At 45.3% G+C, this 25,614-nt stretch overlaps 1 protein-coding gene across 1 annotated transcript in view; it reads right to left on the bottom strand.

Annotated features, from left to right (window-relative positions):
• Positions 1-25,614, bottom strand: part of USP4 (ubiquitin specific peptidase 4) — an 824,148-nt gene that overhangs the window by 10,078 nt on the left and 788,456 nt on the right. Inside the window, exon 21 of the mRNA XM_086938769.1 lies at positions 12,246-12,334. Within this exon, the coding sequence (XP_086794895.1) occupies positions 12,246-12,334 (89 nt within the window). The remainder of the gene's footprint in view (positions 1-12,245; positions 12,335-25,614) is intronic.

Raw genomic sequence — 25,614 nt, 5'->3', positions numbered from 1 at the left:
CTCCAGAACAGGGAACACTCGCAGAAGTCTAGAGTGCTAGCCCCAGGGAAGAGCTAAGCACTGTACAACATATCTTCCCCCCTTAACAAGAAAAGAAAACAAAAATGAAAGGTAAAGCACAAGAAAAGATCAATGCACATAGTCATTCAGATAGGTGGGTGGACGACGGGAGCGAGAGCTCCTCAAACCGACACCCAACGAGGAAGAAGAGGAAAAAACAGGAACACAAGTGGTAGGGGTAGAATCAACCATAGAACTACTATGTACACTCAAAGAAGTAGAAGCATCCCCACTACCCACCTCCCCCCGTACAGTTGGCAGAGTGGTGGAGGAAGAACCACCAGAAGTCAACAAGTAACCATTGCACCCTCCTGAACCATTAGTCACCACATCATCAGGAGAAGAGCCTTTCCTCTTTTGGTATAGTGCTACTCTCCTGTAATTCCAACTCTCCCCATTGGACAGAACAATAAAATGTGGAAAGACTTTCTTCACTCTGTAGGGACCCCTAAACTTGCTAAGACCCTTAGTGCACCTACCCGGTTTTACCTTAACTAGATCGCCCACAGAGATAGGTAAAGAGACATTACTGTGAGGTAAAGGAACTTCATCATCTAAACCCCTTAACCAGGCAGGAGTTAATTTAGTCACTGGAGTACGCCCACGCATTAATTCAAAAGGGGATTTTTCCCCACTCTTATGAGGTGTTGACCTGTACGCCCAGACCAGTTCCTGGACACGCTCATGTGAAAAACAACCACTCTCCACGAACATCTGGATCACTCCCTTAACAAGACGGTTTACCCTTTCGCAAAGGCCATTTCCCTGCGGGTTGTAAAGGCTAGTCTTCTGATGTCTGATGCCACAATCACGTATAAACGAAGCCATCTTAGAGGACGTCAATTGAGTGCCATTATCTGAGATAAGGACAGAGGGGTATCCTTCATTCAAGAAAACACCCTTCATGAAATTAATGGTGGTGTCTGTGGTTATTTCCCTCACAAATTGCACACAAAGCCACTTCGAATAACAATCAATTATAACTATGGCATACTGTTGGTTTAAAGGTAGTTCACTCATAGGGCCTATGAAATCTAAACAGACACTGTGCCAAGGCACATTCTCAAAACCAATTTTCTGTGATGATTGTGAGCCAAGAATTTTCAGACGCTTCTCGCCTTCTTTGCAAAAGCTACACTTCAGTACACAGTCCACAGCATCCCTATCAACAGAGGGCCACCAAAAGTTTTCTCTGACACGACGCTGGGTGAGGCTTTGGCCCAAATGGCCTTCATGAGCCAAATCAAGAATCCTGCTCCTTAGCGAACCAGGAGGAACAAAGCGATCACCCCGCATCAGAACATCTTTTCCTTCTAAGGAAAGTTCATCTAAGACTTTCAAATACGGCCTAACTTGGGGGTCAACAGTGCTCTCCCTTCTTGCTCCTTTCGAGATAAGATTAATGACAGCCTTTAAAGTTTGATCTTCTTCCATACTTTTTGACCACTCGTCACGGGAAAAAGAACCACCACCTACAAACAAAACATCCTCCACAATAGCAACAGCTAGATCATCCAAAACATCCTTAGAAAGACCATCACAGCTAGAGGATCGAACAGGAAGCCACGACAAGCAATCTGCTTGGATGTTTTTCCAACCATGAACAAATTCAATCTCGCATTGGTAGTCCTGAAGTCGAGAGGCCAACCTCGCTAACCTTGGAGACCCCTTACCAGCACCACCTGGAGCTAAGACATTCACAAGGGGTTTATGATCCGTACGGAGAACAAACTTTTAACCCCACAAGTAGGTTCTAAAGTAGTTCGTGCCCCAAGCAGCAGCAAGAGCTTCACGCTCTATGACAGAGTAATTAGATTCCGAGACAGACAGGGGTCTGGACGCAAACGCAATGGTCCTCTCCACTCCTCCATGTTTTTGCAGGAGAACTGCACCAAGACCTATAGTACTGGCGTCAACCATCAAAATAGAGGACCGAGCAGTATCAAAAGGGGTAAGGACATTAGCAGATTTAAGTTCCCTTTTGATCATACTGAAGCAAGACTCATGCTCCGCTGTCCAATTGAACTTGACACCCTTCTTCAACAAGTATCTCAAGGGAGCGGTCTTTGCAGAGAAGTCTCTCACGAACTTCGAGTAAAACTCAATCAAACCCATGAACGACCGAAGTTGATCCTTGTCAACTGGGAAGGGAGCTAGTTCAATGGCCTCCAATAAGTTCCTCTTAGGTTTAATACCTTCCTCAGAGAGGCAAAAACCTAAGTATTCGATTTCTCTCAAAAGAAATGCACACTTCTCCCTTCTTAGCGTTAGGCCAGCATCATCTACTCTTCGTAACACATTATGTAAAATATCATTGTGCTCCTCCAAGGAATCTCCATGAATCAGGATGTCGTCCTGAAAGTATAATACTTTATCTAAACCCTTAAAGACCTCGGAAACAAGTCTCTGGAATACACTAGCGGCAGAGACAAGTCCGAAGGGTAACCTTGTGAATTGGAAGGTACCTTCGCTGGTGATGAATGCGGTCAAAGGTTTGGACTTGTCATCCAAGCAAATTTGATGGTACGCATGCTTTAGATCTAACTTACTAAAAAACTTGGACCCCTTCAGTGTCGAGACTAACTCATTAATGTTTGGTAATGGGAACACATCAGCAACAACGCACTTATTCAGTGAACGTAGGTCTATACAGAACCTAATTTTATTGTCAGGTTTTTGTGAAATCACTACTGGCGAAACCCACGGGGACGCCTCGATAGGTTCAATAATGCCACCTTGAAGCATCTCCTCCAAAGTAGCTTTAACCTCTTTACGTAAAGCGAAAGGGACTCTCCTCACTTTATGCTGGACAGGACAACTTCCTTCCTTAAGAATTATGTGATGGGAATAACCTACGAGTTCCCCCAATTGATCCCTAAACACATTTTTAAATGTATCCAGTATCTCATCAACAGATGAATTATCGACGATAGACACTGGATCATCAGACCTGGGATCAACCACAATGTGTAAATCATACTGATGGTGACGACCTAATATGGCTGGTCCATCTGTTGAAATATAGATTTTTCCAAATGCTGATCTATTTTTAAACTCAATCTTAGCCTCAAAATACCCCAACAGGTCAATTTTCTCGCCTTGATAGCCAGACGGAAAAATGTCACACTCTTTTAAAACTCTTTCACTCCACACACTCTTCATCAAGGAAAGTGGGATGATGGTCCACTTGGAACCTGTGTCCACCATGAGAGTGACAACTTTCTCGTCAATCCTAAAGTCAGCCTTAAAAGCACTTCCCCTTCGATCCCTGCAAGAACATACATTGTCATCCAAGTCCAATATCTTGTTCACATCACGCTTCAAATCGCCACAGTCATTTACTACAGTCACTCTTGAATTATTCCTATTTTTGCACATCTTTGCGAAATGCCCCATCTTTCCGCAACGAAGACACTCTTTATTGTTCGCAAAGCAGAACTTCGCATCTGAGGTATGTGAAGAACTCCCACACTTTGAACAGATTTTTTGACTATTCTTACTGTTTGACGATTGTGGTATATTCTTTTTCTGAAGAATATAGCCCTTTTTCCTGACAATAGCTATAGCCATTGCTTCATCATCACTATTGTCACTACACATACTTTTGTTGGAAACTTCTGCAACTTTTGTTTCCACACCACTCTTCTGTAACTCTCTCATACATTTCTCGCTCTCTTCTACTACTTTTGCTAACTCTATAGCAACTTTCAACGTAGGATTCTTCGCTGCCCATAACCGTTCTTGGACCTTCCTGTTGTTGGCCTGAACGATTAATTGGTCTCTAATTAGTTCTTCCGCCATTTGGCCGAAGTTGCACTTTACAGACAGTTGACGTAGCCGTGCAACAAATTCATCAATGCTCTCATCTGCCAACTGTTTGTTTTTATAAAACTTATATCTCTGTAGGACTAGGTTTTCTTCTTTACCAAAGCTGATTTCTAGCCGTGCCACCGCCTCTTTAAATTCATCAAATTCATCTAGCGACCCAGAAGGTAATGCTTGCGGTAAATATTGGAAAAGGCGCTGTCCTTCTTTGCCCAACGTGGTCATTAAAAGAGCTTTTTTTCGTTTTGGTGAAAAATCTTCTCCATCTAGAGCCTGAATATAATTATTGAACATGACAATCCAGTCTTCCCATGTTACAGATGGACTCCCAGGCTCACTCAAAAATTGCGGTGGAAGAGCAACATTGACTGCTTGGGCCATGAGGACAGTTTTAAATAGGCACGACAAAAATAAAAAAAAAATTTGCAGAGTACAGAGCACTTGTGACACAGTTTACAAGAAAAATGGTCCGCTTATTATTCTATTATTTTTGTCATATAATAGTCACTTACAGCGATAAATGTATCCAAAGTCCATTGACACTCGACGCTGTTTCAACGCTGTTTCTGGTAATAAACAGGGATATTCCGGTGGATTGTGTTTCCTAGGCAACCACCGACAACCAAAATGGCCGACAGCGTCGAGCGTAAGCTTGTTCACGTTTTAAACGTGATTACGAAGGTGCGCACGAAGAGGAATGCGCTTCAGCATACGAGCTTAGACACGCTCATGATGTCAACACTCCAGTGTAGACACGCACAACAATAGATGCGTTGCATGCGTTTCAGTGATGTGTACAGCGTGGTTGCTACGCGACACACCAGGACGCATTCAGATCGCGCTCACCGTCATCGAAGAGACGTTGATGGAGATGACGTCACTCACTTGGACGGCGGGGATGTCGGAAGAAGAAATCTTCAGAAAAATCCTTCCGAGATAGCGATCACCTCTGCCATGAAGAGTTGTTCTATGCAGTAAACCACACGGGGTTCGCGAGGGAGCTGGAGACTACCGTTCTGTGATTCTTCAAATAGACTGCAAAATCGATCAAGAAAGCTGTGGCCAGACACATCACCAGTCCAAGTCGCCAAATGATGTAAACAGAAATAAGATGCCACAAGTAGATGCTCCAGGAAACAGGTTTATTGCAGCACAAGAACAGGTAGGACCATCCCTCATCTGACCAGAGCTCCAACTGCCAACAGGGCGAAGGAGAACTCCAGAACAGGGAACACTCGCAGAAGTCTAGAGTGCTAGCCCCAGGGAAGAGCTAAGCACTGTACAACACTGGGCCTTGTAAATCTATCTGAAGGAACCACCTATTGGATGATACATTTAGCCACCACTGGAGAAAAAGTCTGATCCTGCCTCCTATGGGGCGGCCTTGAGCCACTAAGAGGAAAACCAAATTGGCTTGGAGGCTGATGGCAGAGGACTAAGGCTGCTGCCACGGAGTAGCTTGAATATGGTCTGTGTGATCCCCGCCACTGACCTCAAAAGGGCTGGGATGCCTGGTGTCGAGGAAATGGGGCTTGATATTACAAGTAAGCCAAACCTCTGTTGTAGCCTCAAACAGGGAAACTGCTGAGGGTGCATTATTGCCATTATGGAGAGACCCATCGAACACACTGTGGGCCACATTTCTTTGAAGCGTTCCAATGCTGAACTGGCCTTCTTGCCAAAAAGGCGATATCCATTGAATAGCATGATCATGTAAGAAACCTGCGCGTCATCAGAGAAGCCAGTTGATATTATCCTAGAGTGACACACAAGACCACTCTAGTTGTAACTGTGCTGCCCAAACAGTTGGACGTATGCCGTCCTGAAATAATTATATCGGACCATCCTGGATGGTTTGAGCCAAGTTGGCTTGAAACTCCTGAGGGACTGCAAGGAAGACCTCGCCAGTCATTTCCCATAATTCAAGGGAATTCAGAAAACTGAGCGACTGGAAGTCTAGGGTGGCTGAGAAAAGCATTGTTTTCTTGAATGCTTTATTTATTTTCAGCTCTGTCTCGGGATGTTAAAAGGAATAAATCTGGCTTCACCCTTCTAGTAGAAGTCTGAAGCACCAGCCTTTCTGGCGTAGGATGCTGTGCTAAGACGTCAGGGTCATTCTGTGGAGTCTGCCAACTGGCCTGTTCACCAGTGGACAGGAAGAAGGCTTGAAACAGGTGCCAATTAGGGTGTTATTCAGGGCTTCATTGAATGGTAGTAAAGGCTCAGAGGAAGTCTGCTCAGATTGCAAGACTTCTGTTAACACTTTGGTTTTTACTTCGAGATTACAGCTGCATGAGTAATACCTCTGCTGCCCATTTCATCAACGCAACAAAGGAAGCTCTCCTATGTTAATGGCTTAGGGGGAAAGCACAATCCATTGTCTGGGAAGTGTCAACCCACTGCCTCCTGCAAGTCCATGTTCAGATTGTCATCATCGTAGTAGGACGGAAAAGGATTCATATGATCTCCATAGGCTGGTGATCAGAGTCAGAACAGAAATGTGAGGCTCAGAGTTATGGCACTAAGTTGGACTGAACAAGATTAATTCGGCTAGGAGACAGATAGGTCTATTGGGGCAGGGTCTTCTTTCGCGCTGTCATAGGGACCGGCGTGGATTTAGGTGCCAGATTGGAAGTTGGCTCCAATGTTGGAGCAGAACCTCAGATGGGTTCAAGAGGCACAAACAGCGCATAGTGCACACCCACCAGCAGTAACCAAATTTGAGGCCTTTGTGGGTACTTGGGGCCCAGAGGTGCTATAAAGGGAGTTGGAACAATGCAGAAGAGATGCAACATGGCCTCTTAAAAGGCTTAAATCTGTTGTGACAATGCCCCAGCATTCTGGGCGGGGTTCATCCTGATCCACTGAAGAATCAACTCCTTAATGGGGGGCCAGAAGCAAGACTGAGAGGCACCCTGATATTCTTGCAACTTCTTAAGCTGAGAGTGGAGGCACTGAGACGAATCCCATTTGGCCTTCCTGTGCTTACTGGAGGTCCTGGACCACGACAAGAACCTGTTGCAGGAACTGCTTTGAGACCAGGAACAAGTTTGCACCCTCTACTTTGAGCATTTTGGTGTTCAGAGATGTACATCTTCTCGCTTTTAGGTTCGCCTTCAGATTCATAAGCAAAGAACAAAGGAGGGTTTGGGCTCTTAATCAGCACGGCCGGTCCTGTTCAGATTCATAAGGGCACACTTCTGGGGAACTTTCAGTTATGTCTTGAACCTACCAGAGGGACCAATTTTAATATAAACACGTTACCAAGGCTCTTACAGCAGATACTGGAAGACGCAGACTATGTGCAATGAGCATTGCTGATAGCACAGATGTTATCTGATTAGTACCCCAAAGTGTAAATTTGTACAGTGCCACTTCCGGACAGAGTTGTCACTCTTTGCTGGCAAGAAGACGCTTGTTTAGCCTTTCGGGTCTGGTGTTCAGAGACCTGGCCAGATGGTTGGCTACTAATCGAATGCCATTCTAGTGTGCCCAGGTCCAGAGCCTCAGCCCTTCTCAACAACGGAGGCGAGACCCACATTTCCCTGTTTGTTGACATACCACATTGCAGTCATGTTATCTGACAAGAACAAGATGGGTTGACCACAAAGGGATGGGAGGAAGGCCAGCCAAATTCCTTTAAGTTTGAGCAGGCTGATGGGTAGAATCTGCTTCTCCAGAGGCCTCTGATCTGCAACTGGGCAGGGAGGGGTGGGGGCACAGGGTACAGAGAGGTGGGGGCACAAAGTTGGAAGGGGGGGCGATAAGACAGGCACCCGCTGAGACTGGTGGCCCTCCACCAACCACTAGACCGGCTCTGCCAGTGTCCAAGGAGATCAAATGGTATCTGTCAGATTTCCCCTGTGCTAGAACCACTGCATGTAAAAGCACCAAATATGCCAGCATACACATGAACAAGTAGGGTACAGGAAGCCAGTTATGGCTATAAAATCAGCTGTACCCAGGTCAGCTCTAATTATCTGTCTGGAGGTATCCTTCTTCTCCTGAACCACCTCTGCCAAGTGGTTGGGTAAATCTGGTACCACCACCTGCACCAGACAAAAAAAGGAGTGTGTATACCTCCTCATCAAACAAGATGCATTAAGAGAGTAGAGTGGGGGACTTTTAGATGACCTTCGGCTCTGTCCAAATGGGCCTACAGGAAGGAATCCATTTTTTCCTCTGCACAGGAGGCTTGCACACTACAAGGTTTTTGGGAGAAGGGGGGATAGATACAAGTTGGATCTGCTGGTGATTACCTGTACCACCTGGTGATCAACTGATTCCATGCTAGGTAGATGTAGGATTCTATGAGGCAGATGTCACTGGGTCAAAAAAACACCTCATTGAATGGCTATACACGTTCAGAGGTGCTGGCTGAGGGCTCTAGTTCTCTAGTTGGATTTGGGTTCTATCAAGGGGGAGGGAAAAATCAAGGACACTGGCGGCGTTTCTGAGCAATGCATTGAATGAAGCCACCTAAGGAGGGCCTGGACCTGAGGGGCTGTCTATCTCTACTTATGGGGTGGTATCAATCTGTTAGCCTGTTGAAAGGCTAAGTAACCTGCCCTGTCAGATGAGAAGTTTGGAAGCAGATGGGTTTCCTCTATATTGTCATCAGTATCATGCTCTACTGGATCAAGCATTTTAAGTGGGTCAGTGTCTGAGCCAAAAAAGTTATTCAACATTTGCCAGTAAGACTGGCGTAATTTGTCCCACTGGTTCCTTGAATATTGCCTCCTGAACAAGACTCTCGGATTCCCCCCTGGTTCTTTGTAAGTGCATCTTAGTTTTGGCTCCACACTTAATAGAGGACACCTGTATCACTGCCACAGGTGCTGGCATCCGCAGGGCTGGAGAAAGCATCAAGGGGAGGTCAACCTGCCAAGACCTCAGTGCCGGGAAGCTTCCAGGTGGCATCAGGTATGTTTTATGAGGAACAGAGGGGAGGAATGGCTTTGCGGGAGCACCCAATGTCAAAATCCGAACAGAGCCCCAAAAGGTCTCATGACGCACAAAATCAATCCTGTGGAAACACTATATGCCTAAACTTCTCCATCATGAAGTGTGTAAAGAATGCTGGATCGGCTCGCAGCACAAGGAACTCTGGATAAGTCTTAGGTGACACCGGAAAAAGCAAAGATGGTTGAGGGGCCGGAATGGGCCCTGACATCCAATGCACTGCACTTGAATGTTAATTATGCTGAGAAACTATCTTTGAAAAACCGCTTAATAGTGAAGGTGAGGGAGAACGCTTTGGATTCACATCAAAGTCCCCCCAAAAAAAAAGAACTGATGCCAGTGTACCTGTGTCTGCGCAATGTGGCTTCAGTGATGTCCCAATCATGGCTATGGTGCAGAGTTGAACCTAGTGCTCCCTGCTTGCCCAGGAGAGCTATGAAAATTCAGATTCATGTTGGACGCCTGGGGATATTTTATAGGTGATGAATCTGCAGGAAGAAGCAACTATTGAAACAAGGAAACTTCCTCAGTGGGAGGCCCAAAGGAAACTTCAATTTCATCTCAGGGGAGGCATCCAGGCCACTGGAACTCCCTCCGGAGCCAAATAGTCAACGCTATCCATGCTGTTAGGAGGAAGGAAATTGTCTGCTTTAAATCTCTCACAATAGTCATTGTAAACTATAATGGGCATGTGAATGGGGTTTGAAGCAAGCCAAAAAAGTCCCAAACCCTGAAAAAAAATTAATCACGGTGCATAGTTATGTAAGGGAACTCTTCCTTTATCAACGGCTATGCTTTGTCTCATGGAGTGGTAAAGGGTTGGGATAGCCGGAGTAAAAGCCACAAACAGATTTATCCAGGGGCTTAAAACACTGGATATGGAGCAGAGGGCTCGGTTACAGAAGCCATTTCCTTGGTTCAAACCAGCACCTGTTGCATCTCCACCAAAAGAGATGACGTTGAAGCCGGAAGGATGACAACAGGAGCACCTATCAATCGGTTCTCAGATACTACCGTCAGCATATCAGAGCCAACAAACGCTCCATTGCTCACCAATTGCATCAAAAGCAGCACTAACAGCACTAAGGAAATCTTCGCCATAGTAAAAGACTTACCCCCACATGCATCAAAGTATTTTGGAATCGCAAACGGTGCGATTCCTTAAAATCGTCCGTTTGCGATTCCAAAATAGCTTTTTGGAATGCATCATTCAATTTTAGAATTTGCATCATTTTTGCGATTTCTAAAATTGCATTTGCTTTTAAGAAATCGCAAATATGCGATTTCTTAAAAGCAATGCATGAATATTTTTCACATTGCGAATTCGCAATTAGGGGGTTAAATTTACCGAGTGGTTGAACCACTCGGTAAATTTGGAAAAAGGTGTAAAAATGCTTAAAAATGCTTTTTTTAAGCAGTCATGTTACGGACACACATGTCCTTAGGACATGTGTGTGTGTAACATGATGCGAAAAATACATTTCAGGGGTGCAGGGGGGGGTCCTTTGGCCCCCCCCCTGCACCCATGAAATGCAGTAACAAATTGCGATTTTCAAAATGAAAATCGCAATTTGTTAAAGCCTTCCCATTGATCCCTATGGGCCTTTTGGCCCATAGGAAACAATGGGAAGTGCGAATTCGCACTTTGGAATTCGCATAATATTTGAGAATCGGTAAAAATTGCGATTTTTACAGATTCTCAAATATTTTGCAAAAATGTACATGCATCCCATTTTGCATTTCCTAATTTGCGATTCCCTAAAAATCGCAAATTAGGAAGTGCAAAATGAAACAATGATGCATGTGGGGGTTAAATTCTCAAGCAGCTAGCTCAATCTGTGTAAATCTCTCTCAGGACCTCTGCACGTATCTGTCCCTATTCTTGAGCAACACCCAGAGGATGACCTAACCACCTGGTCTACCATCACCACTCAAACCACAACAATTATGCAGTCCATACACTTCGAAGCACCCTCGAACCCCTGCCCTTACCATGACTTCACCAAAGAACTGGACCGAATAGCGCAGCTCTCACCTCCTGGAAGCATACCACAGTCCCCCGCCCCAAAAAAGAAAGCCTCAGCATATCCAAATGGTCAGCCAAATACCGGCATTTCTCCCTCCGATCATACTCGGCAAAGGCCATGGAAAAGATGATAAACAAATGCCTAGTAACCCACTTCAATGACAACCACCTCCTCAATACCACTCAATTTTGACTCGGCCCCATCACAGCACATTCTCATTGCTGCTACGAATGACATCTGGATGGTCAAAGACAGAAGCGACACTGCAGTCATCATCCTACTGGACTTTTCTGTAGCCTTTGGCACAGTATCCCACCCACTACTTATCCAACAACTGCATGAAGCCAGCATCCAAGGATGAACACTTTTCTGGATTTGCTCCTTCCTGACATGCTGCCCGCATTAGGTCAGCCTGGCGCTCTTCACCTCGGATGCAGTCAACCTCATCTGTGGATTCCCACTCAGCCTCACACTGTTCAATACCTACATGTTCCCACTCACCAGCATTCAACAAAGCTCACACAATCAACACTATATCCTACACTGAAGACACGCAGTGCTTACTCTCCCTCACTGACAAGACATAAAACACTGACCAATTTCTTTGCCTACATGACCTAAGTTGCCAGATGGATAAAAACCAACTAGCCCAAGCTCAACACCAACAAGAAGGAAGTAGCAATCTTCTGCAGAAACGCCTCGCTCCACCTGGTGGTTGCTTAACTCAGACCCACAGCCCTTCAAGGACCTATTCAAACAACCTTGGAAAAGTATTAAAAAAAAACAAGTCACCACGAGCAGAAGTGAAAGCAGTCCCCATTTCCTGCTTCCACGCACTCAAGATGCTCAAAAAGATCTTCGAAGAGCTGCCCACCAACACTCGCAGAACAGTCACCCAAACACTCATCACCAGCAAAGCTGGACTAGGGCAAAACCCTCCTTGCCAGAATCAATGCTCAAAATGACCAGAAGATTCCAGTCCATACAAAACTCAATGGCCAAGCTCTCCCTCAACCACCCATAAATCACCATGCACCTCAAACCGCTCCACCAGCTTCCAATCCAGTATAAACCAGCACTCTTTAAACTCCACATGCACACATACAAAGCTTTACTGAATTCCGCAAGAAACGGAAGGCCATGCTCTTCACCTCGCCCTGGCTATGGCTGAGCCTATACAGCTTTTGCTCAGCACCAGGATACCTTCACGGGGGCAGTCCTACGCTAAGCAAATCCACAAAAAATATCATACTGAAATGCTGTGTGAATCATGGGCTTCAAATAGTGGCCTAATTTTTGGCCTCGAAGATTAGATAATTTGGGTTTCTTGTAGCTCCTGGTATCCTCCTTTCGCATTAAAGCAGGACTCACCACAATTTGATCTTCAGAAGTCTTTGATACACTGCTGTCATCAAAATTATACCAGTTGCCATCGATTTTGTTCTTTGCAAATGCTGTATCTGAATCAGAAACAAAAACATAAAGTCCACACAAATAAATAGTTGTCTAAGTACTTAGCACCAAGAATAAACAAAATCTGTGTGAAACTCAACTCTACAATATTTACTATGATTTTTTCAAACATAAATTTGGAATTTTATAAGGTATTAAAAAAGGACAAACATTTATGTTAGTAGTCTAGATTTATTTCTCTTTGTAACTTTGTTATTAGTATGTCCATGATACAATCGGAAATTTAAATTTTAACATTCAAGTATCCACAGATCTCCACATAACTCTTTTGCCAGGTAGGTCAGTCAAAGAGACAAAAGGTACAACCAGATTCTATTCTTAAAGAACAAGTTACTCACCTTCGGTAACACATTATCTAGTAAAGACATAGTCTAGCCGCAGATTCCTTAACTTTTGAATTCTCCCCAGGTGCCAGACTGGATGCGGAAATTTTTCAGCAGTACCTCTGTGCGCCAGGGGACAGCGTTGTATGACTCAGCGATGACGTTGACTCCGGATGTGACGTCATTGAAGTCATACAAGTACCCTCCGGTGCGTAGACGTCAGTTTCTTCTGTTGAACCTTCCGTGCCTCAACACAAAGCCACTATAGAAACTGGCTGTGGAAACAGTGTGCCAAAAAAGATCAATGTATTTTTTAATAAATAACTAGAAAATAGAACTGAATGGTATGGCAATACCAAGTCAGGACCTACAAGGTAAGATCAAATGGTTTGTTGATGAGCGATCAATGGTGTATAAAACCAGTACTGAAAAAGGGTCAAACTCTTACAAGCAGACAAGGTCCATAAGAAAAGATCAAATGGTTCGGTAAAGCACATAGCTACTTGAAACACTGACCACCGGTGTATGAACCACAGTTATAAAAGGAAATACCTCTTACACTGCAAATCGTTCACAGAATGGATAGGATGGCTAGGATGTTAAGGAATCTGCAGCTAGACTATGTCTCTACCAGATAATGCATTACCGAAGGCAAGTAACTTGTCCATCTGATCAAGACATCTAGCTGCAGATTCCTTAACTTTTGAATTAAATACCATAGCTATACTAACCCGGAGGAGGGTCCGCAAACTAATCCTACAAAAGTTCTCAGAGAACCAGCTGGTCAAAATTAATAATAAACCAGACGTACGTAGGAATTAGAAGAAAAGCGCATGAGCTCCTTATAAAAACCGTAACAAATACCAAGGGAAATATAGATAAAAACAACACTACAGGCACAGAAAAAACATGCCAGAGGGCAGCTGAATAACACTGTGTCAGGAGACAACAGTCAACAGTAGGACAGTAGTATATGACTCAAAGGGTGAAATTAGCCTAAGGACTAGAAGGGCCAGAGGCAATTACCAATACCCTGTAAACTACAGTTCCCTACACCAGTAAGGAAGTATTCAAAAACACATTAGAGCTTAGATGGATAAACACATTCTTTGTAAAGTTGGATAGACTAATCCACAAACAAAAACAGATGCAAATCAAAACTCTAACCTTGGTGAAAACATACAAAATGACCACTACAAGGGTCCCATAACACATAGAACCCATAGAGACTAAAAGATGGCAATTATATGCATATATGCAGATATGAATAAGCCATATATAAAAAACAAACAATGCCCATATATATATATATATATATATATATACATACATATATATACATACACACACATTCAGTCATAGATAAAAGTATAGTGAAGAGAGAAGCAACAGCAACTCATAGTAAGATTTTCAAAAATACAACACAACAAAGCTTTATCTAAACATGCAGAACACAGATACATTAGCCCTCTATGTATGCCATATACCCTGGCTGACTTAGCATTAAGATAAGCTCAACTGCTCATAAGTATCCTGAGAGGCTGCTACTATCATCATACTAAAAGAAAACACAGTGAGATTAACCCTTGCCAACAAGCAAACACTTACGACCACACTTGCCAATTAGTCAAAATTAAGTACAACCCAACACACTGAAATCTCAAAAAGAGATATCCAATTCGAATATTGGACTGCAAGGAATATTGAACCAAACCGGACCGTAAAACAGATATCCTCCCAGAAAATGCTCGACATGGCTGTAAAAGCTAACCCCTAGGGTCAAAAATTTCCGACACTGCATTCCAGGTAAGATTACAAGCCGTGATCGCGGAATACCATGTCCTAAGAACAAAAGTAGTCCATAAACCTCCATAAAAGAAGGTAAGCGATATTAATATACTCATTCAAAATACAAAATAGAGCCATGAACTTGCCATATGTAACGCCTCCAAGAAAGAAATATCTATCAAGGGACAAAACTCCATGCACAGACCATCAACACACAACGTGGTAAAGTTGGCATAACCAACGTATAGGGCAGATTAACCTTTGCAAAAATCACAATGCAAAAGCAATCTGTGCACACCCCTGAATACAAAGCAAAGTGCACCCTGCCAAAACTAGCGAAAAGAACTGCAGTCAATTGAAGGACCGATCAAACAAGAATGTCCTAGTGGAAATCTTGGTTAAATCAGACCCAATAACTGCACTTAAGTGGAAATACAGAGTAGGTGTAAAGAATAAGCATACTCTCCTCTGTCTAAAAGGTCTCCCATAGGCATAAGCATGTCACTATAAGAGAGATTGAAAATCACAAATAATGCATACCAGCATGCCGGACTGCTTCCAAAAAAGCATGAGGCATAGGTAAACTTCCTAACCGGAGGAAACATCGCAAGCAAATAACCTCTTGAACATGAAGCCATCATCAGAGGTAAAAAGTAAAGGGAAAGCTATGCAATAGGTAACTGTGTACCACATAACCTGTCAAAGACAGTATTGAAACAATAATATCTGCTAACAGCAGAAACACATCAGGTGTCACCAACAGACAGAACTTATACCACACCACAGCACTACCATAACATGACCAGCCGTGAAAAAAACCAAAAGATGAATATCCCCCATACAACCCTAGTATAGGGGAAAAAATCAAACTTGTATAAATTTAGAAAAAGAGAAACAAAGACTGTTTCAAGAAAAACATGTGGAGTACACCGCCAGATTCAATGTCCAATATATATCTGTCCAATAATCCTATGTATTCTAAAATAGTCTTTATTTTTCTTGATGATAACACAGGACAGCCGACATGTTTCGTTCAGAAGACATGAACGTCATCAGAGTAGATGAGAAATGAAGAAGAAAGGTTCCTTTTCTTATTAACTCTTTCTTTTCTCTCTCAAATTGAGATGGCATTAAAGTCCTCAGAGTTAATCCGAACTCTATCACCAAAATGTTGGAATGTGATCATCAGGGACCTGTATAAATCCCTCAAAGCACATTGTAAGCACCCAAAAATAGTCTGAGCAAAGCACATTTTGATGGGGTTTTAAAAAAATGGGACTGATATACATATATTGGATATTGTATCTGGCATTGCACTGCACGTTTTTCTTGGACTTACCTGACCTTTTGGTGGCACCTTTGGAACAGCAAGTGCAGAGTTTGTGCACGCAGTAAAAAATATTTGTTAAGGACATGGGGACAAAGAGCGAGGTTGCGATTGGAGCTTGGGTTCGCTGTTTCATTTTGTCTTGTATAAGACCTTCTTTCACCTTGCCATCATGGAAACGCCGTAAAGCAGAGTCGGCCTGGGCACCAAAAAGATGGGTGCCATCAAAGGGCATATCGACCTAAGCAGCCTGGAAAGCTTCTGAAAAACCTGAGGTATGCAACCAGGTACCAATGAAGATGTGCCACAAAGGAAGCCATGGCCCGTCCTACTGAATCAGTAGTAGCCATGCCACATCTGATAATCAGCTTAGCTGCCTGCTGTTCATCCCGAATCAGCTGTTCAATATTAGACTGGAGGTCATCCAGAAGCACTGGCAACATAGTCTGAAAAATCCTATAGTCCTAGTTCTCTAAACTTTGGTTTTTTAACATAGTCTGAAAGTAATCCCACAAAGCATGAGAAAAAAAAACACCACCACAAGACATGTTAATGGATCTTAAAGAAGAACTCATCGAGGAAAAAATAGGTTTGCCACACGATTGTTTCCTAGAATCTCCATCCAATGGACCCTTAGGTAGAGAATCGATATTTTGTGAGGCTGAAGCAGCCTAAACTACCAAACTATGAGGGGTAGATTGCTTTTGAAGACTAGCTGGATCTCCCAGAGCAGACAAGTGGCTGCAAGATATACCCCGATCCACAAAGACCCCCATATCAGGCTTGGCCCAAGTGCCCAACGGTATGTCGTTCAGGGCCTCTCTATATGGTAAAACAGGCTCCACCCCTGTCTGTCCTTGATAAATGACATCAATAAGAGCATCGGTGGACTTATCTACCGTAGGCAGAGATAATTCCAATATTGTAGGTACTCTTTTCTACATATCTGCAAAAGAGGAACTCACCTCAGTAGCACGACTAGGAGGAGAAAGTAACCCAGAGCCTGGGGAAGAATCTAGCCCACTAGCCTCACCGAGTGCAGATAGCCAATTATTCTCTATAAGAGGTGGAGAAGTCTCTGAAATAGGCTATAATAGCCCAGACTCTTCAGTTTCACCCAATAAAAGGTGACTTTCAGAAGCCCCACCATGAGAGGAAAGTGGAAAAACAACATTCTCCTCAGTTGGCTATATATACTGAGCCCACACCGGATGGCGGTCGACTTGAGGAAGAGGAGAAATTACTTTTATCTGTGCCACCGACGTCAATGCCAGAGTCGGCTGTTCAAGGATGGATGCCGAAAGTGGAGACCCCAAAGGGCTGTACACTGGCGCCGAAGAGAATCAGCCCATGCCGACCGGCGCCGACCCAAAGACAGCCCAAAGTGCACCGAGGGCAAACCCACTGGCGTGCCTCCTCTCCCCTCCATGGGTCCTACTGTGCTCCAGAGAAAGGTGGGGGACCGAAGATAAGATGCAGAGAATAGTAATCTCGCATTTGGGCCATAGACGCCCCAGCTTCCAGGAAAAAAGGGGAGGCGCGGGATGGAGTTGTGTTCAGCCTCCTCAACCGGCAAGCGGGAGAAGCCGTGGGAGACTGATTCTCCACACGGCGAAGTAGGGGAGTGCCGTGACTTCAGATGCCTGCGCTTACCTTCGGGATGTTGATTGAGAGCGGCGGCTCCGTGAACAACCCTCTGAACGAGAAGGAGACCGTGGCCGACGAGAAGTCTCGGTAGACCGCGACATCCATGCTGCTAGAAGTTTTATACAAAGTTCCTTTAGCGCCTTCAGCTTCTGGTAAGAGCAGTGGTCTTCGGAGTTGTGGTGTTCCCCTAAACAACACATACAAATGGAGTGTGGGTTTTCCCTACTACATTGCAGTAAGCCGGAAGGCGCTATTTGACACCAGAGAGCGACACGCCCAGCTACTTCGCTGCCTAGATTTCAGGGCCTATCAGGCCAAAATGCATGCCGGGGGAGACTAGCCTGGCTAACTTTTAACCTGATTTCTCCACAGTGCGAATTCCCACAACTCCAATCGCCATGCTTCATCAATCATCGTCTTGAACTGTTACAAGTCAAGTAGATATATACACCGACTTTACAACATATTATAGATCTTTGTATGACCCCCCTTTCGTAAATGAAGCTGCCACTATACAGGCCACCTTAGAGGGCCACTTGTTACCAACTGTCGAGCCACTGGCCCGTGAGGATCTGCAACTTCCTATTACAGACCAAGAGATAAGAGCAGCCATTAAGGGATCAGCTTCATGTAAAACTCCTGGACTTGATGGTCTTCCAGACGAGTTTAATTGGACCTATGAAGACCTACTGGTCCCTAAGTTGCTGGAGTTGTATCAGGCAGCACTGGAGAAGAGCAACCTGCCCCCGACACTACGTGAATCCCTCATAGTTTTGCTACTAAAGTCAGGCAAGGAACCACTGAAATAGCCTCTTACCGTCTTCTTTCCATGTTAGGGACAGATTAGAAGATATGTAGCAAGGTCACTGTGGGCCGTCTACTGAAGCATATGCCCCAGCTTGTACACACGGATCAGAATGGCTTCATCCCTAATTGATTAACTAGCCTCAGCATCCGTAGACTCCACAGAGTGAAGGAGCTGGCACCGTCCCGCTGGCCATACGTAGCCTGCTTGGTAATAGACTTGGAAAGAGGGTTCCACACTGTGGACTGGACCTATATTTTGGCGACGCGCTCATGGTTCGGCATCCCAGGGCGCCTGCTACATCTCCTCCACTTATTTTATACAGACACCATGGCCCATGTAAAAGTAGGTCCATTAATTTCAGCTCAGTTTGTGATTAGCCAGGGTACCCGATCCGCGACGCCCACTGTCCATGCTCCTTTTTGCTTTATGGATGGAACCGCTCACCCACAGAAACCGGCCCCAGGATGCTTGTTTCTGGTTCAGGGAAGGGCTGGCTTGGCAGTTCTGGCTGGACTGTTCCTATGAGGCACAGGGTCAAGTCTGATTTGCATATAGCTGGGTCTGAACTGAGGTGGCGAAGTGAGCTAAAGGATGATGGATTCATCCCAGATCTGTGACTGGGGGTGAGTGTCTAAAAAGTTGCAGCGCTCCGTCCATCGTCTCCTTGCGTTTGCTTCACCCACCGACTGCTGCAAAAACAACAGTTGAGGGACAGAATGCAGAACAATGTCATACATTCACCCCAGTACAGAGATCTGGGCCAAAATCCATCGTTTTTTTGCACTCCACACCACCCCAGTTCAGACATGGCCATATGCAAATCAGCCTTGACCCTGTGCCTCATGGGAACAGTCCAGCCCGAACCGCCAAGCCATGTCTTTCCTGGACCGGAATCAAGCATCCTAGGACCGGTTTCTGGCTATCAGCCGTCTTCAGCCAGGATAGCTTGACTCCAGTGGTGTGGAGAGCATGGGACTCACGTCTGAGCATACCCATCCCACTCGGGTGACAAATGCAACAACAGTTGATGGACAGAATGCAGCACAATGTCATACAATCACCCCAGTACAGAGATCTGGGCCTAAATCCATCGTTTTTTTGCACTCCACTCCACACCACCTCAGTTCAGATATAGTCATATGCAAATCAGCCTTGACCCTGTGTCTCATGGGAACAGTCCAGCCCGAACTGCCAAGCTATGTCTTTCCAGGACCGGAATCAAGCATCCTAGGACCGGTTTCTGGCTATCAGCCTTCTTCAGCCAGGATAGCTTGACTCCAGTGGTGTGGAGAGCATGGGACTCACGTCTGAGCATACCCATCCCACTCGGGGTGACAAATGCAACAACAGTTGATGGACAGAATGCAGCACAATGTCATACATTCACCCCAGTACAGAGATCTGGGCCTAAATCCATCGTTTTTTTAAACTCGGGGTGACAAATGCAAAAACAACAGTTGATGGACAGAATGCAGAACAAGGTCATACATTCACCCCAGTTCATTGTTCTGCATTCTGTCCATCAACTGTTTTTGCATTTGTCACCCCGAGTGGGACGGGTATGCTCAGACGTGAGTCCCGTGCTCTCCACGCCACTGGAGTCAAGCTATCCTGGCTGAAGACGGCTGATAGCCAGAAACCGTTCCTAGGATGCTTGATTCCGGTCCAGGGAAGACATGGCTTGGCAGTTTAAATGAGATCGAGCTAATTGTGGAACTCCAACTATTTTGCCCGCCCTTTATGTGACTTTGTGATATTCTATGGCACCTGATCCTTCTATTTTTTTATATTATAAAATGGAGCCTTTAGTATCCTGTCATTCGCATGGTATGTTCTACAGCCAGTTTTAATTGAAGTTTTGCTACACTCGCTTCCCGGGAGGCAGAGTCAGGTTCTAATTGATTTGCTATGATGTCATTGATTAGCGGCCGGCCCTGGTGGTTGTAGGCCCACATTTGTAACTGGTTGAAGTATTAATAAAGGTTTTCCAAAAAAAAAAAAAAAAAAAAAAAGAATGCAGGCAGACGGTGCAGAGGATGTAGTGAGGGAGAAGATCTTGGTTACAAGAGATGCAGGAGACTCGAGCTTCTTGGAGCCCGAAGATCTCTGGAGAAGAGTCAACAGCAAGTTGACGTGGTGCACAGGGTTTCTGTTCCAGCAGTTCTGACTAGGGATACTGGCCTCAAAATCTGTTATAAGACAGTGCAGGCCTCCAGGGAGTTACAGAAGTACCACCTTTGTTGCTGAGCCTTGCGAAGTCCGGAGAACGTTAGGAGTAGCAGACCGGTCAACTTAGTTGCGGTGTCTGCAGATGCAGGGCGAGATCAACAGGATTTTCAGGTGATGTCCAGGCATCTTCATTGGATAGGCCATTTGATGTTGGTCACCTTATTGAAAAGAAAGCGGACTCTATCTGGAACACTTGAAATTCATGCTGCCTGTACCTATGTTCATTTTTAACAAAATACCTGCCAGGGCCCCTGTCAGGAAGCCATTGAAGGTTGCACCACCCATTGCCCCTGCCAGTGATTGTACCAACTGAACTATTAACCATTACACTCTCACATGTGTGACAATTCAGAATAATCCTGGGCCTCAAAGCTATAAGAATGCCTTTGGCAGCAAGTATTAGTAATGTTTACATATATTGAATTAATAAACCATTGTTGTTGCGCTCATCTTTAAATTAGGCAAACAGCGCCACCATGTGGCATACTGTCATGAGTGCCAGTGTTGACAAGTAAGTGGCGGTGCGCAGCACCGGAAACCACTGGCTCAGATTAAGCAATGGTACCAGGCAATTTCCTCAGCAGTTTCACTCCTTTCACTGCTTTTCAACATACAACCACACAATAGGAGTCAGAGTCAGACATTTTCTCCAAGGATGGCAAGTCTTCACTTTGGATGCATGGGTCCTCCAACTCATCAAGCAGGAATATGCGCACCCAATTTCTTTCTCCCTGTCATACCGGTTACACATCTACGGAGCTGCTGAAAGGTATGGAATAAAGCCAGATTAGGTATGCGGTCACTAACCAGTCAACTAATCACCCTAAGACGCAGGCTCATGAGGCCCTATCACCACGCTTCAAATAGACCATATTAGGTCATTTTTCATGATAATGCCTCACTAAGGGCCAACTCAAGCCCCGAGGCTAAACCTAGCAGCCGATTTTTGCTGTTAAGTTTTAGGACCATAGGCATTTAACATTTAGTTTAGAATTGAGGATTTTTGTAGGGATCAACAGAGGTCCTGATGAGTAGGCAGGGAGGGGGGTCTGCCTATGAAACATGTCATGTCAACAAAGTGGACCACACTTGTAATTCTACTTACTAACCCCCTTTTAATGTTCCCAGCTTGCGAAACCATTAAAGTTAATTTTTTCGACTAGCCAGGGAATTTTTAACCCATTTTTACACTACCATTCACGCAAATAGGTCCCTACACTCCCTAACACATATCACTATCCTCATCACATCACATAGCCTATTTTCAAAAATATAAGTGCTCCCGCGTCACTCGTAGGTCGAAGCACGCCCCGCCCCGTAGAGGGACGGGAAGACCCCAATGATGGGAGAATGACACTATGGGATTCATAGTGTGTGAGGGGTATTTTAAAACACACAGTGCCCTCATTCTGCCACCCGCAGAGAGGCCTAATTTTCACATTACAGTATATTCACGAGTTTAGAGAAATATACAAAATCATATAAAATTAGTCACCACTCACATTGATAGAATCCCATTGTTTACATTCCTACATCAACATGGATGACAGCATGAAAAACAGGCCCTTATTGCCAAATAAGCCATAGAGAGGATTCCGGCCTTGGAAGTGAGAACTGGGTGTTTATCCTGCTACCTGCTTGTGCCTAAGAAGGGTGGAGGCCATCATCCTGTTTGAGACCTCCGTCCTTTCAATGCCTTCCTGCTGAAGGACAAATTCAAGATACTCACGCTAACCAAGGTCTGGTCTGTCCTGTATCCCAGAGATGGTGATATTGGATGTGCAGGGTGCGTATTTCCATATTCCCATCTATTAACGCCCATATGCATTACCTGTGGTTTACCATGGGCCAGGAGCATTTTTCAGTTTGTGGTGCTTCCTTTTGGCCTTACAAGTTCACCTTGTGTGTTCACGAAAGTGATGGTGGTGGTTGCAGTGCACCTTCTGAGGTTGGTTGTACTAGTCTTCCTGTACCTTGACTGCTGGTTGTTTTAGACGGGCTGACCCCATTAGGTCTTAAGACCACAAACCTCCACACATCATTGGGGTTCACTATCAAAATGTCAAAGCCACAACTGACTTTCTTGCAGACTCTCCTGTTAATGGGACCTATGCTGGTTACAGTGCAGTTTAATGCCTTCCCCCTGCAGTGGGGAGTCCAGGATACTCGGGCTATGATCAAAATGTTTCAGCCTTTGTTCTGGATCTCAGTGAGTATGGCGTGGAGGCTGCTGGTACTATCAGCCACCTGCATTCGGTAGTTGAACACGCAATACAGCTCATGCAGGCTCTGCAATGAGACATGAAATCCCTTTGGCACAGCACCATGGTTACCTGTCGGGTTCTATCTAGGACACAGAGGAGACCACAGAAGATCTGCAGTTGAGGCTGCTAGACTATGTTTAGGTCAGTGGCAGCTTTGTGGTACTGCAACAAGCAGGAACGAGTGGAGTCTTGGGTGCAATGCCAGGAGGCTCTGCGTCTCTGAAAGTGGCTGACTGGCCGGAGCATTTCTGTGGTCGTGAACCATCTAGCGGGATCTCTGATTGCTAGGGTGGACAAACTCAGTTGCCAATGCCTTGCGGATCACGAATGGCAGTTACGCCCGGAGGTAGCGAAAGGCGTTTTTCAGCAATGCGGAGAACCCTGACCTGATCTTTTCGACATTGTCAAGAATAGCAATGTCCACATTTTTAGTGTTCGAGTTCCCAAAAAGGCTCCATTTGGTATACATTCCAGATAGTGCCGCTCTGGACTCCTGTATGCCTTTTTACCTCTACCCCTCCTGTCTCAAGTTCTGAAGATCAAGCCCAACCAATTGATTTGCTACAAAGAAAGCAGCCCCACTCTTGGAGGAGGGTGTCCCCCTACTTGTACCAAAAATTCCTGCAGCACTTAGGGTGCAAAATGGCCATCCTTCCTCACCTCGGACTCCAAGCAATAATGCTAAAGTGTGGAAGGAGGCCCATTTTGCCGCCTTACAGATGTCTATCACAGGGACACCTCTAGCCAAAGCTGAAGATGAAGACTTGGCTCTAGTAGAATGAGCTCTAATACCTTCAGGCTGCTCCTTCTTGGCCAAGGCATAGCAGAACTTGATGCACAAGATGATCCACCTGGAAAGCAGTCTCTTGTGGACAGCTTTGCCCTTCACTCTTCCCTTTTAACCAACAAAGAACTGATTGTACAGCCTCAAGTCCTTGGTACAAGTCCTCTGTACAAGTAGAAGCTGACTGCCTATTAGGGTCCAAGCGGTAAAGGCTCTCCTCTTTCTTGGAAGGGTGAGGGGGAGGCTAGAAGGTAGGTAAGGCCCTAGATGAAAAGGTGTGACCACCTTAGGCAGAAAAGCTGATCTGGCCATAAGAACCATCGTGTCTACATGGATGGTTGTAAAAGGAGGCTTAGAACTAAGAGCCTGAAGCTCACTTACCTTCGTAGCAGAGGTAAATGGTAACTAGAAAACAGTTTTGGATGTAAGAAGCCTCAAATCAGACAACTATGAAGAGGCTCAAAGGCAGAACCCATCAAGAAAGTCAGAACCAAATTTAAGTCCCACTGAGGCATAATAAAGGGAGTGGGAGGAAATCTATTAGTGAAGCCCTTAATGACCCTCATAACTATGGGAGACTTGAACAATGAAGGCTGGTCTGGCAAATAAAGGAAGTCTGAGCCAAGGAAAGTAAAAAGCTAAGAACAACCGATAAATGGGCCTTCAAGGGATCAATTGAGCGCTCTCCACACCACTTAACAAATCTGGCCCATCAACAGGAATAAACAGATTTGGTGGAGTGTCTTCAGGCCAATAAAGTGGGAGAGAGAGAGAAAGAACTCCGGTTTCCCCGTTCATTCTCCAGGCATGAAGGTGCAGGCTCAGGCATGAAGGTGCAGGCTCTGGTGGTGGGGATGTAGAACCTGCCCCTGCAACTGCGAGAGGAGGTCAGCCCTGAGAGGGAGACGGAGCGGCGGGTGAGATGAGAGATGAAGGTGGTCTGTGTACCACACCCTTCTTGGCCAATCCAGGCCGATCAATATGACTTGGGCTCTGTCATGGCAAGTCTTACTCAGAACCAGAGGAAATAAAGGGTATGGGAGGAAACACAGAAAAAGTCAGACTTCAATCTAATTGAAACGCGTCAACCAACGCTCCCACATCTGATACTGGAGACTGCAGAACGACGGGCAGTGTGCATTCCAGTGAGTGGCAAACAGGTCCAACCAAGGAAACCCACATCCTGAAAATGTGTGGTGGACCGCCTCCGGATGGAGACGCCACTTGTGATCAGCCGAGTATTGCCAACTGAGACTGTCCGCACGCACATTCAGCACTCCGGCCAAATGATTCGCAATTTACGCAAATCCGATGGTCCTGAGCCCAGGACCAAAGCCGCAGAGCCTCTCTGCAGAGACGATATGACCCTACTCCTCTGTGTTTGTTGATGTACCACATTGCGGTAGTGTTGTCTGTCAGGACCAGAACCAACTGACCACGAAGGGAGGGAAGAAAGGCCTTGAGAACCAACCAATTGCCCGCAATTCTATAAGATTGATATGAAGCAATCTTTCCTCTTGAGACCAAAGACTCTTGATCTCCAGATCCCCCAGGTGAGAACCCCACCCCATAGTGGAGGCATCCGTTATCACGTGGCCACTGGAGAAGGAGGTTGAAATATCTTCCCTTGAGCCAGATTGCCTGAAATACTCCACCATAACAGATCCACTGCAATGTCTCTGGTGATTCTGCCACCTCCTGGAGATCTCCGTTGTGTTTTAACTACTGCCTGTGGAGGCACCACTGAAGTGCCCTCATATGCCACGTGCATGGTTGATCCAACAGTATGCACGAAGCGAACAGACGAACGGACCGAGCAGGCACAAGACTTTCAGGACTGGAACTTCTGCCTCTAATTGAAACAACAAAATCATAGCCTGGATGTCTAGAATCCTCTGAGGAGTCGGAAAGGCAAGATTCACTGTAATGTTCAGTACTGCCCCTATGAACAGGTTGTGCCGAGAGGGCACCAGGTAAGATTTGGGTACATATACAGAAAAACCCAAGTCGAACAACAGCCAAGCTGTTTGCAGATGATGCAGCACTAAATCTGGAGACTTCGCTTAGAGCAGCCAGGCATCCAGATAGAAGCATACC

Source organism: Lissotriton vulgaris, chromosome 9, assembly GCF_964263255.1.
Source record: "Lissotriton vulgaris chromosome 9, aLisVul1.2, whole genome shotgun sequence".
NCBI lineage: Eukaryota > Metazoa > Chordata > Amphibia > Caudata > Salamandridae > Lissotriton > Lissotriton vulgaris.
The sequence above is the reverse complement of the archived record's forward strand: the minus strand, read 5'-3'. Positions and strand labels throughout refer to the sequence as shown.